Source organism: Brachyistius frenatus, unplaced genomic scaffold (assembly GCF_029030835.1).
Source record: "Brachyistius frenatus isolate BFR_SWC_R1_liver_20210118 unplaced genomic scaffold, ASM2903083v1 Contig_523, whole genome shotgun sequence".
NCBI classification, from domain to species: Eukaryota; Metazoa; Chordata; class Actinopteri; family Embiotocidae; genus Brachyistius; species Brachyistius frenatus.
In genome coordinates this window covers 19,844-33,563 of record NW_027211122.1, presented here as the reverse complement: position 1 = coordinate 33,563, position 13,720 = coordinate 19,844, and the positions used below count along the sequence as shown (strand labels likewise).

The 13,720-nt window shown below is 49.0% G+C and overlaps 1 protein-coding gene across 1 annotated transcript; it reads left to right on the top strand.

The window, feature by feature from the left end:
- The first annotated feature begins 649 nt into the window (after window positions 1-649).
- Window positions 650-12,281, top strand: plekhg3 (pleckstrin homology and RhoGEF domain containing G3). Its single transcript, XM_069688067.1, has 18 exons — window positions 650-1,136; window positions 2,754-3,223; window positions 3,527-3,627; window positions 3,703-3,772; window positions 3,855-3,901; window positions 4,009-4,159; window positions 4,285-4,416; window positions 4,630-4,812; window positions 4,928-5,020; window positions 5,172-5,258; window positions 5,790-5,823; window positions 6,210-6,311; window positions 6,402-6,434; window positions 6,595-6,605; window positions 6,799-7,065; window positions 7,973-8,074; window positions 8,369-9,968; window positions 10,054-12,281. The coding sequence occupies exons 1-18, from the start codon at window positions 983-985 to the stop codon at window positions 10,680-10,682; spliced, it is 4,266 nt and encodes a 1,421-aa protein (XP_069544168.1). The 5' UTR covers window positions 650-982; the 3' UTR covers window positions 10,683-12,281.
- The last annotated feature ends 1,439 nt before the right edge of the window (window positions 12,282-13,720 follow it).

The following is a 13,720-nucleotide window of genomic DNA, read 5'->3' as shown; positions in this document are numbered from 1 at the left end:
AAGCCAGTTAAAAACACGCTTCATGATCCAGACGGGTGTCTCCGTTATTTTGTCCACCCTCGCTGGGTTAAAATAGAGCAGACAAAAGTCCCAACGCGAATGTGACGAGACGTCGTGGTTACAGAGCTCCGTTGTGTTTCCACAACAGTCGCCCGTTATGCGGCAGCATGACTCCGCCCCTCTGTGACACAAACAAACAAACAAACAAACAAACCCAGAACAAAGACGGATGTCAGACTCCTTTACAAATCCTCTCAATTCAACAAACTGACATTGACTGATCATCAAATCGGACCTCGTCAGAAGTGTGAAGGAACGTGTAAAATTGTTGATCTCCTGAACAGGTCGACTGGATGCAGCGTGTGATGTCATCGTTCAGAACCTTTAGAACCTTTAGAGCCTTCAGAACCTTTAGAACCTTCAGAACCTTTAGAACCTTCAGAACCTTTAGAACCTTTCAGAACCTTCAGAACCACATCACAGGGTTCATTTCACCCAACGATGCTGCTCTGATCACTTAGTCATGCTGCTTCTGACGGTTACCTTTAAATCTGTGATTTTTTTAAAATGGAGTCTGATGTGGGGCAGAACCAGAGGACAGAGGTCCTCCTCCTCTCTTCCCTCCTCTTTCTCCTCCTCCTCCTCCTCTGTCCTCCTCTGTCTCCTGTGGGGTTCAAAGGTTGCTAAATGTCAAACAGAAAGTGAGTGAAGTTGAAGGTCGACAGCAGCAGGAAGAGGAGGACGTTGATGTTTTTGTTCTGATGGTCGTTGCTGTGGTAACGGTTTGAAGTGATAACTGATGATGTCCTCTGACGTCGCTCCTCCTCCTCCTCCTCCTCTTCCTGTTCCTCCTCCTCTCTGTGTTGAACCTTCAGCAGTAACAGCTGGATGGACATGAGGTGTTCAGGTGTTTTTAAAGCTGCTGGAACTTCTTGTTTGGAGCCTTTTTTGAAGAAGAGTTTGTTGGATCATTTTGGAGTTGATGGGGTATCGGAGGAGCCTGTGGTGGGGAGGAGGAAGAGGAGGAGATGCAGCTGTGGTGAGGTGTTTATGTTCAGAGGAGAAGGTGAAGATCTCCTGGAGCAGCGTCGGGGACGATCGTGGACTCAGACGTGTGTTCGCGCTGCGCCGGTTCGGTGAGACGTCGATGAACTGACTTTAAAAACATCACATTTTTACACCCGATAAAACATTGAAACAGTTTCAACTCTTCTTCTGAGAATTTTTAGTTTTTATGAAACGGCAAATTTGGTTTATTTTTCTTCCCAGTTTATCTCCTGTTTCAGGTTCACATTCACTGCTCCTCCCGCTGCTGTAACGGCTGCAGGGGTCAAAGGTCGTGTGTGTGTGTGTGTGTGTGTGTGTGTGTGTGTGTGTGTGTGTGTGTGTGTGTGTGTGTGTGTGTGTGTGTGTGTGTGTGTGTGTGTGTGTGTGTGTGTGAAGGTGTGTTTGAATGTAAACTCGGAGCTCTGACTGGCTCACAGACTCTTATCACTTCCTGCTGGGTCCCTGAACGCCTCACTGAATTCACACTGGCAGGACGCCAAAGAGCTAACGGACAGCTGGGCGTGTGTGTGTGTGTGTGTGTGTGTGTGTGAAGCTGTTTTCATTCAAACACACCTCCTCTTTCTCCTCCTCCTCTTCCTCCTCTTCCTGTCGCTGTTCTCCTGCTGTTGGACACATGCAGAGTGATCCAGCTGTTCAGACATTTACTTTCTCCGATTTTGGAGGTCCTGTTTAAATGGTATGACACCCATGATCCTCTGCTCCTGTTGCCATGGAGAAGCAGCTGGTCAGAGCTGCGAGTTTAAACCTGCTGCAGCCAAAAAACGCTGCACGGCTGCCGACCTCAGACCGAAGTCCTCTTTAGCCTGCTCACTTGAAATTCCTCAAGTGTTTTAACAGATAAAAGAAACTTCCAGATCTAAAGTTAAGAACTTTCATACAGGTTTAAAAAAATTAAAAAAAAATCTCAGGGAGACTCTGCTCTCAGATAAAAAATAATAAGAATTATAAATTATATGAACATTCTCACTGTCACATGACATCAAACTGTCAGCTGTTAACAACCCCCTGCTGGAAGTAAATTATAGAGAGCAGTGTTGTAGTTTACAGTCTGACCTCATGGTGGCGGTGTGGTAGTTCACAGTCTGACCTGATGGTGGCGGTGTTGTTTTTCACATTGTGACCTGAAAGTGGCGGTGTTGTAGTTCACATTGTGGCCTGATGATGGCGGTGTTGTAGTTCACATTGTGGCCTGAAGATGGCGGTTGTAGTTCACATTGTGGCCTGAAGGTGGCGGTGTTGTAGTTCACAGTCTGACCTGATGGTGGTTGTGTTGTAGTTCACATTGTGACCTGAAGGTGGCGGTGTTGTAGTTCACAGTCTGACCTGATGGTGGTTGTGTTGTAGTTCACATTGTGGCCTGAAGGTGGCAGTGTTGTAGTTCACAGTCTGACCTGATGGTGGTTGTGTTGTAGTTCACATTGTGACCTGAAGGTGGCGGTGTTGTAGTTCACATTGTGGCCTGATGATGGCGGTGTTGTAGTTCACATTGTGGCCTGAAGGTGGCAGTGTTGTAGTTCACAGTCTGACCTGATGGTGGTTGTGTTGTAGTTCACATTGTGGCCTGAAGGTGGCGGTGTTGTTTCACTTGAGATAAAGAGATCATAATTGAGATATAATGACACACTGTTACATAAAGTCTCCGTGTGTTTTCAGTGACATCATTTCTTTGCCCCTCCCCCCTTCAGAGTCCCCCCGCCTGTCCACCGCCTCCATCAGCAGTGATGAGCGCGCTCCGTCGGCCACGCCCTCCGACTGCGCCGACCTGCCGCCGTCCGACCGGCGCCCGGTAAGCCTGATCTCCACGCTGTCCTCGGGCTCCGGGTCCTCCAGAGACGACAACCTCGCCCCCCCTCCGCTGTCCGGCAGGTCCTCCGACCCTGACATCAACCTGAACCTGAGCCCCTCGGGGGGCGCCGCAGGCAGCGAGGGGTCGAGCCCACAGTCTGACAGGAAGGGGCGGAGCCTCGTTCACAGCAACAATAACAACAACAAAGACTGGGCGGCGAGTCGAGCCTCGAGCCGCCGGCAGCCGGCGTCGCCGTTCATCAGCGGCAGCATGGCGCCCAATCCCCAGCTGACCTACCTGGACCGGGTCCTCATGGAGATCATAGAGACGGAGAGGATGTACGTCCGAGACCTGCGAATGATCGTAGAGGTGAGTCTGTCCTCGATGAGACTTCAGATCGGGTTCGAGAGGAGGAGGGTCAGAGGTCAGGAGTCAGAGGACGAGGGTCGGAGGTCAGAGGACAGCCGGTAGAGTCCGTGAGTCTGGCAGCGACTGGTCGTCTATAATTATCAGGTTAAGACGTTCCACAGCGACGAGATTAACTGATGATGTAACGGTCAGGAACACAGACCAGAACCCAGAGAATAAAGACCTTTTTTAAATAACTGTCAGCACTTTAAAAACTAATCTCTCTCTTCTTCCTCTTCCTCCTTCTCCTCCTCCTCCTCCCAGGATTATCTGGCTCACATCATTGATCAGTCAGACCTATCGATCCGTCCTGAGCAGGTCTGCTCCCTCTTTGGAAACATCGAGGACATCTACGAGTTCAACAGGTGAGAAATAAAACGTTTTGTCTCAGATTGTTCTTTCGATCGGTCGACCGTATTCAGACTGTTTCCTGTTCGCAGCGAGCTGCTTCAGGCCCTCGACCTGTGTGACAACGACCCCGTCGCCGTCGCCAGGTGCTTCGTCATGAAGGTGAGGACTGATCAGAGGTTCATGATGTCATCGACTCCTGATCAAAATGTTTCCTCTGAATGTTTGATTTCTGTCGTTTCAGAGCGAGTACTTCGACATCTACACGCAGTACTGCACCAACTACCCAAAGTAGGTCCTCCAGGTGTCCCTGATGCAGCAATGTTACATACCTGTTCTTAACATGTTCTTAACATGTTACACACCTGTTCTTAACATGTTCTTACCACCTGTTGCAGTTCGGTCGCAGCGCTGACGGAGTGCATGAGGAATAAATCTCTGGCCAAGTTTTTCCGGGAGCGTCAGGCGTCGCTGAAGCGTTCGCTGCCTCTCGGGTCCTACCTGCTCAAACCCGTTCAGAGGATCCTCAAGTACCACCTGCTGCTCCAGGTACCGGACGTCCGAAACACGCCTGCGTTTCCTTCACGATACTCTTCAGGTGTCGGGTGTTTTTCCGCAGGCAGGATTGTATCATCTGCATAGAAAACAGCCTTTCCATTGACTTGCCGTTGCAGGAGATAGCGAAGCACTTTGACCCGGAGGAGAAGGGGTACGAGGTGGTGGAGGAGGCCATCTACACCATGACAGGAGTGGCCTGGTACATCAACGACATGAAGAGGAAACACGAGCACGCCGTCAGACTGCAGGTCACTAACAACACGCCCCTGCACACGGGCCCTTAAATCAGCAGATTTCCAATAGAACTTCTGAACTGAATTGTTTTGCTAAATAAAACGGTGTCCGTCCTGTAAGTCAGGCAGACTTGGTGAAAGGCACACTTTTCTCTTTTCATTATGCTAAGCTAATGGGCTAGCCATAATGCTAACATGTATGGTGGTTGTTATGGTTTCCGTCGTCAGGAGGTCCAGTCGCTGCTGCTGAACTGGAAAGGTCCCGACCTCACCACGTATGGAGAGCTGGTCCTGGAGGGAACCTTCAAGGTCCATCGGGCCAAAAACGAGAGGACGCTGTTCCTGTTCGACCGTATGCTGCTCATCACCAAACGCCGCGGAGAGCACTACGCCTACAAGACGCACATCTCTGTGAGCAGCCACATACAAACAAACAAACAAACAAACAAACAAACAGACAAACAAACCAAAAGAGCGCCTCATTGGTCGACCTCATGCCGGTTTGTTTTTTCATCTCTGTGTTCAGTGCTCGACTCTGATGCTGATCGAAAGCGCCAAAGACTCTCTGAGCTTCAGCGTCACACACTACAAACACCCCAAACAGCCTCACACCGTCCAGGTGAGTCGACCTCCACCTGCCGGCGCACAGTTTTACTCCCCAGGATGAGCTGAGCTGAGGTTATACTTCCTGTTGGTGTGGGTTTTTTTGGGCCTCCGGGTTTCCGGGTGAAAGTGCAGATGGCTCATTTCTGTTTCTCTTTGCGTTTCAGGCGAAGACGGTGGAGGAGAAGAAGCTGTGGGCTCATCACATCAAACGCATCATTCTGGAAAACCACCACGCCATTATCCCACAAAAGGTCAGGGACCAGGATACACACCAGGATACACACCAGGAACACCAGGATACACACCAGGAACACAGGATACACACCAGGAACACAGGATACACACCAGGAACACCAGGATACACACCAGTAACACCAGGATACACACCTGGATACACACCAGTAACACCAGGATACACACCAGTAACACCAGGATACACACCAGGATACACACCAGGAACACCAGGATACACACCAGGAACACAGGATACACACCAGGAACACCAGGATACACACCAGGAACACAGGATACACACCAGGAACACCAGGATACACACCAGTAACACCAGGAACACCAGGATACACACCAGTAACACCAGGATACACACCAGGATACACACCAGTAACACCAGGATACACACCAGGATACACACCAGTAACACCAGGATACACACCAGGAACACCAGGATACACACCAGGATACACACCAGGAACACCAGGATACACACCAGGAACACCAGCATGACCAGTAAGACCGGTATAAACAGGTGTTTGTGGTTTCAGGCTAAAGAGGCGATCCTGGAGATGGATTCAATCTGTGAGTAAAAAAACAAGAGAAAAAGTGACTTGTTGTTTTTTATGATGTCGTTGTATGTTATCGTTGCTGTTCTTTGTATTGCTGTAGTTGCGTACATGTTTGTTGTTGTTGTTATTAATGATGTTGATGTTTATGTTATTGTTTTTATGTTGTTGTTCATCTTGTTGTTGTTGTTGTCCATGCTGTTTTTGTTTATGTTGGTGCTGTTATTGTTGTTTTTATCTTGTTGTGGCTGTTTATGTATATTTTCTTGCTGTTATGTATGTTTATATTTTTGTTGATTTAATGTTTATGTTGTTTTTTATGTTCATTTTCTTGTTGTTTTTACATTTATGTGGTTGTTTATGTTGATGTTATTGTTGATGTCATTGTTGTTGTTTGTGCAGACCCTCCCAGGTACCGCTACAGCCCGGAGCGGCTGAAGAAAGCTCTGTCCTGTCCGTCGGACGAGTTTCCTCGAGACGCCCGTCAGAGCCGCCGACAGTCTGGTAATCAATCACATCAGCGTATCAGAGTATTGATCAGCGAGTCTGATTATTGTTTATTTGTAACCGTTTGTTTTGTTTGGTTGTCCTCAGAGCCGATCAAACACACAGCGAAGAGCAGCAGAGGTAAAAACATTTCACTGATCATTTGAAGCATCACAGTGATTATGTGGATCAATACAAAACGAGCAGATCAATCAATTTAACACTTTTCACTTGATAAACGTGAGTCTAACCAATCACGTCGTCTGCTCTTCTTCTTCTGATTCTCCTGATGAACTCGCAGCGGTCCTCGAGGTAAGACAAAAACTGGAGCACGTCTGTTTACTGCTCCTCCTCTTCCTCTTCCTCCTCCTCTTCCTCTTTCATCTCTCCTCCTCCTCTGTGCTGTGATGTGTTCTGCTGTGTATTTATCACTGATGATGATGAAGATGGTGATGTGACTGTGAATGAGCGGACGTACTGAGGTGACGAAGGCTCTGTGGGGCAGCTCTCAGGCGGTGGGGGGGCGTTACCGGGTGACAGCAGCCGGGGCGGGTCTGAGGCCGACCGGCCCGCCGAGGAGGAGGAAGATGAGGAGGAGGAGGAGGAGCTGGGCAGCAGGAAGGACTCGCTGGAGCGGCTAATGTGCAGCGAGGAAGAGGAGGACGACGAGTTTCTGGAGGAGGAGCAGGTAGAGGACTTCGCCAGCTCGGTGCTGGCGGCCATCTCCTGCTGGCACGACACCGTCCAGGCCTTCCTCTCCTCCACGGGGACGGTGAGGTCTTCATCGCCCCCACCTGCTCTGTAACCCACTAAATGGATAACAGCCGTAACTCCCGCTGCCTCCGGAGCTCTCAGCCGCTGCTGCATGAGCTTCACGTGTGGGACTAACACCGGCCCGAGCTGCATGTCTGGGCTCAACACGCTAAACGACAGGCGATGAATGAATCCTCTGGTTCTTCAGAGTCCGACGGTTTCTCTCGTGGATCAGTTCCTCCGGGAGGGTTTAGCCTAGCTTAGCATAAAGACAGGACATCGAGGGGACCGCTAGAAACTCCGAGTCTTGTCTGATTCACTCGTTGCGTTATTGAACAGGTGTTGAAGCACGTTGAGGTTTCATTCAGCGGTTTATGGATCACGTAACTGATTAAAACGGCTTCACGACTCCTTGTTTGCCACCAGTTTATAGTCTTTTTGCTTTTGTTGGAGCTTCTGCAGACTTCAGAACTGAATGTCTGCGGGGTTGCGTTTGATTGTTTTGCTGCCTCTCAGTTTTGTTGCGTTCATTTGCACGTTTTGATTTCAGACTGATCCACATGCGGCAGTTTGTCTTCTTGCGAAGCTCATTTTGAAACCTGCAGTCACCACCGGACCGCTGTTGATGGTCTGAGATCGTTCTTCTGTTATAAAGGGTCAATTCACTCAATAGAAAAAACATGTTTTCCTGCTTCCTCGTGAACAGTCTGTTATATTTGTCGAGGGGTGAAGATTTCACTCCAACGAAAACAGATTTAATCGGGATTTCAGTTTAAGTATCGAAAACTAAAGTCTGTGAAACTCGACGGGGATTTGAGTTCAGTCAGAGTTCTGTGGATTTTTCCGGTGAAACAGGAAACATGTGGTTTGGGTGAAGTGACCCTTTAAAAATTAGTTTGACGTCTTCTTCGTTCTGTTTCTTGAAGGAGGCAAAAGGAGGCGGGGCCTCTTCAAACAGCTCCAACAAAGAAAACGGACAATTACCCGAAGAAGACGAGACGGGTGGAGCTGACCCGACACCTGAGCAGGTAAATATCAGCTCGGTGGACGAGTCGCAGGTTTGATCTGACAGTTTCCTCCGATTCGCAGTCTTCATCCTGCGATGCTCAAACGATTTTCTGCTGGTCACGACATCATTCAGCATTTCTTTACGTCTCTTCATTAAAAATTTAAGTTTGTACCTACAATAAGACTCTGAGAATACAATCCTCTTCCACTCATTAAATCTAAGGTCATCGGACGAGGAGCATTTTAAGGGGGAGTCATAATGTTTTGACTCAACTCTTAATTGTTTATCCTTTTATTTATTTTCATTTTCCTAGGCCTCGGACGATAAGCTGCCCCAGACGCTTACACCGACAGAAAACCGCGAACCAGAACAGCCGTCTGATCTGAATCCTCCCGGGATCTCAGCGTTCCCTCATAAGTCAGAAGAACTGAAACCTGAAGGCGATCCGGAGCCCAGAGGGGAACCTTCCTCCGCCACTCCTGATTCAGATTCGAAGACTTTGAGCAGCGGTGAATCGTCCGAGGACGAGGAGGACGAGAAGGAAGCGGCGGGGAAGGAGCTCGAGTCGCCCAGCATCCTCCCGTCGTCTGTCTTGGACAAAGCCAGCGCCATCGCTCAGCACTTCACCAACAGCATCAAGCGCGGCAGCGTGGCCCAGGACGACGCCCGCTCCCTCGGCTGCGCTTCGCCTCGGTTGCCCAGCAGGACCGGCAGCACCCTCAGCCTCGCCGCCGAAACGGCTGACCGATCCGCGCGGCTCAACAGCATCTCCGCCGATGCCGCCGAGACCTTCGGCGCCACAGATCTGAACCTGCTGTCTCCCGGGAACGACAGCCTCTTTGACGACGACCGGGGCATTCAGTGGAGGCGGGACTCAACCCTGTCCAAGCAGGACCAGCTGCTCATCGGGAAAATCAAGACCTACTACGAGAATGCCGGAAACGAGGACGCCACCTTCAGCTTCCAGCGTCGGGAGAGCCTGACGTACATCCCGACCGGGCTGGTCAGGAGCTCCGTCAGCCGCTTCAACAGCATCCCAAAGGATGAAACCATCCAGACCAGTCCGTCCACCACATCCTCCAGTCTGGACACTAACTACCCCGATCACATGCTCTCGAGTGAGTCTTTGGACTCCTTGAAGTCTGACCAGAGAAGCGGCGATCCGGAATATTCAGGAGAACTCCACAGGTCCAGATCTCAAAGCATGCAGAGTAATCCATCTGAGGATGAGGAGTTCAGACCTTCCTCTGAAATGATCAAGATCTGGCAGGCGATGGAGCGAAAAGTTACCAAATCCCAGACAGAAGACGGAGGGCGAGATCGAACCAGAGAGGCTCAGAGAGCCTCCAGAGCCGCCGGTGCCGGCGCCGCTAACCCGACCAGGACCTCGACAAAGAGCTGTGACCGAGAGAGTGGAGCGTCCGACCTCAGCACCATCACAGAGGAGTCCACGAGTCCTTCGCCGCCCAAGTCCAAAATCCCTGAGGTGAACCGGACAGGAAGTCTGAAAGACGCCCTGAAGGTGTTCGGGGACGAGGCCGTCGCCCTCAGAGCTCCGGTTCCTCGAGTCGCCCAGCTGAGGGCGGAGGCGGAGGGCGAAAGACCTGGCGAGGATCCAAACCAGCCGGATGACGCGGACAAGGCAAAGAGCAAAGTCCTCCATCTGGCTCGTCAGTACAGCCAGCGGATCAAAACCACCAAACCGGTGGTTCGACAGCGAAGTCAGGGCGGCCTGATCAGGGAGAGGACCTTAAGCTGCGTGGAGGAGGAGAAGGAGGGTTCAGGTACCGTGACCTCCTGTTTACCTTCAGATCTGCATCACAGATCAGCTGCTGCTCTTCCAAATACCAAAGTCTGTTGTTCACAAGTCGATTTACTGACTGACAGCAGCATTTTCAGTTCGTTCTTCCAAACTTCAAGGAAATCCACTTTATTTTTAGTCTTTTCCATCTTTCTAATGATTTCATAAACATGCTGTAAACTGAAATATTCTCTTAGTCAGTCTGAGGAGGCACTCCAGCTGCTCCTCCGGCCTCCTCCTCCTCACCGACGAGGATCCCTCGTACAGGCCTCGCGGCGGCCGGGAGGAGATCAGCAAACGGCTTCACAGAGCCAATTCTCTGGACCCTCGGCTGGGCGCTACGCAGATGACCGAGCTGCAGAAGCTCCAGGACCAGGTCGCTAACGGCAACTGCGACGGTTACTACATCGCGGCCGAGGCACCGCTACCGAACAACCCCGGACAGAAGGTCATCGTCGTGGAGAAGCTTCCAGAGACACAAAACTCTGCCAAAGAACCCAAAGAAGAAGACGACGTCGACGATGATGATGATGATGAAGATGATGGCTACGTCCAGATCCGTTCCCCGACCAGCAGAGAGAAGATCTCCATCATGGCCGTCATCGACCGCTGCCGGGCCTACCAGGAGTCCGACGAATACAAACAAAGGGAAGAGTCGAAGGTCAGAACCGAGCCGGCGAGGCCGCAAGAGCTCGACAAGACGGCGGCGGCCTCGGGCGATCGGGACGAGTCCCAGAGGACGAGATCGAACGGCGGACAGAAGACGGAAACCGGTCAGCAGAGCATCGTGAGAAACCTGAGAGAAAAGTTCCAGAGCCGGAGCTGAGAAACGTTTTCCAACTGTGACCAAACTCAACCAAAGAAGCACAGCTGTTCACAGCTGGACACATCCGGACTTATTTATTCTCACTGAGAGATTATTCTTGATTATACAAGTTGTTTTGAATCGTATATATATATATTTAAATACTTCCAGATCATGCCGTTTAAGATTTAATATTAAAAACAAGCCAAATTCTTACAGTTTCATAACTATACGTGAACTGAATATCAAATCAGTGTTGAGTTTTCAAGGAAAAAAAAAAGACAAATTGTGAGCTTCTTGTGTAAAAATCCCAAAACAGCTGTGTTGAGACGGCGTCCTGTTTTTGACCGTTTGTAGATAGAAATCTGTAAATATTTGTTCCGTGTCGAAGCTCCTGTTTTTTTCCAGGATGTTTCACAGTGTCGTCGGAGGAAACGGACGAGATCGGTCTCGTCGTTGCAGTCGTCTCTCGCTCTGCAGCTTCGTACGTCTCGAGTGCCGCCGGCGACTTTAACGCATGGAAGCTCATCCGTTGGGACTCCTAACCACTAAAACGTTCAGTCACACTGAAGGAACCTTCAAACACGTGTTTTAGCCGAGCTTAGCACAAAGACTGGCCGCGGAGGTCTGTGGATCTACGTGTCGTTGATCGAAGAGTTTCAGAAACTGATTCAAGAACCGCCGACTGAATTTTCTGTCGTCGTGTTTTGTGGATTTTTCTGACGTGGCGGTGGAGTCGTCTGCAGACTGCGTGTCTCACTAACCTGATGGTTTCAGGGTGAAAACAAAACGGTCGTGGTTTCATCTGTTTGTAGACCAGCAGCCTCCGGGCGCATATTCACAGTTTATAATGCAGCTGAGGGTCCGGGAGGGTTTGACTTCTTTCTTCCAGAGGTGTCGTTCCCCTGAAAACCTCCAGCTTTCAGAAGTAGAGTCCTGCAGCTTCGCCTCGCGGCAGAATTCCCTTTTTTCTCTTCAGCGATTAAGATCCGTGCCGAGATCACGGGAGGGACGCTGAACGTTCAGCGTACGGAGGACAGAATCTGCCTCACGACCAGAAACACGAATGAACGGGTGATATTTAAAGATGAAATTCATAAATGAGTTGTTGTTTGAAAATAAGGGAACTAATAAGTACAACGGATGTGGAGTTTTTTTTCACCTCAAGCAGACTTCATTTTCTCAAAATGAACTCGTTCATGAGCCTCTTTTATTTCTTTCCGTTAACGTGCACACGACGAGGTGACCTGAAAGATTTTTTTTACTTCCGCTGTACAAACGGATTCATGTATTTACGCATCGATCGACGTGTTTCTCATTTGTGTGCCTTTTTGTAAAGTATCATTTTATTTCTCCTGTTCGTTGAATATGTTCCCGATGATGTCACGTTTTGTCCTCCGTACGCAGCGGCGGCGCTTTGCTCCAGAGGCACTGCGGCAGATTCGAACCTGTGACTCTCCTGTCAGCTCGACCACTGTTAACGTCCTATTTATTCCAGCCGATGTCAATAGAAACACGTGTGATGTGTCTCTTGTAACTGTGTGCGTGTGCGTGTCGTCTGTACAAACATGTCCGTATGACGTCTGTTCTGTTCCACATTAAACCACGAACAGGAACAACTGAGCGTGTGCAGTGATCTTCGTCAACTGACAGTTTACATCTGACATAATAATAAGAGGGATGAAACCAAGTTCGTTGAGCTGAGCTTTATTCTGAAGTACGACTTCCCGGAACCGGAGCTTTTTTTATGTTATTTCATAAAGAGTTATTGTTCCACCTCACAGCAGCAGAGGAATTTATTTGTACTTTTCTACACATCTGTAGTCGCTGCGTCGGCGCCTCGTTCATGGACCTCAGCGGGGTTTTACGGGCCGCCATCACTCGAGTCGTCCGATGAATTAAAAATGTGGCTGCTGCGTTGTATTTAACAATGAAGCAATGTGCAGCACATCAAGATTTTCTCTGGCCGATCGGAGGTTTGCAGTTTTTCGCGTCACCATTTAGTATCGGCTCAGATCTGTTAGAACCTCGACGGGTAAAGTACCAGGAACTTTCAACGGACTGAAAAAGCCTGAGGTGGAAAGAGGAGGACGAAGGAAAACAACAGACTGATTAGAAAACTGTTCTCTGGGTTTGAAAACTGAAGCCATGAAGTGTAAAACCTCTACGGGCCACTAGGGGCTCCAAAAACCATCTGTCTCCAATAGACTTCCATTCAAAAAGGATCAAATTCTCTCCTGAATCATCATATTTGACAGATTAATGTTACAATAATTAATGGAGTGAAGCTGATCTGTTGGTTTTGCAGACTGCATCAACTCCTTCAAACTTTTTATGTGCTTGTTGGGAAATAAATCTCAAATTGAATACTCAGATCTTAATGATGCAACTGATAAGGAGTCCTGATGTCTGTTAATGTTTGATCTTTATTCCAAAGGTCAGAAGGATCAGATTTCCTGGAAAAGACTTCAGTTTGAGGAGGAACACAGAGAGCTGAGAGACATCTGAACACCTCCTGCTGTCCGCTCCATGTTTCTTCTTTCTCTGCTCGGTTTCCATCTTAAAGCTGCTGATTAACTCGTCGGCTTCACGCGGATTATTTCCTCCATCAGAAGGTAACAAACAGTTTCCATCTTCATCTAATAGGTTTTTGACATCAAACCAGTCTGATCAATTAAAATGGCGTCACTGTCTGTCAGCACAACACTGACTCTTCTGAAGCAGCTCCTGAACTTTTCAACCCAATTCAATTTTTTTGAACTCGTTCTGTGTTTTCTGTTGCGGCTTCATGAAGAGTCGACATGTTCAGTAACTTTGAAACTGTGGATCATTTTAACAGCCGTGTGATTCAGTTAGTGAGGAGCGTTCACTGTCTGGTCCGTCCAACAGTCTGACCTTGTTCACAGGTGGACTTGTTGGTTATTAACAGGTAATAAAGTCATAAAATACGTGACAGTCAGTCAGAGATCTTTGAAAATGTTCACAGTGAGGAAGAAAACAGAAACATATTAAATTATCTTTCTGGAATAACGGAGCATGTTTTTCACATCATGTCTGCA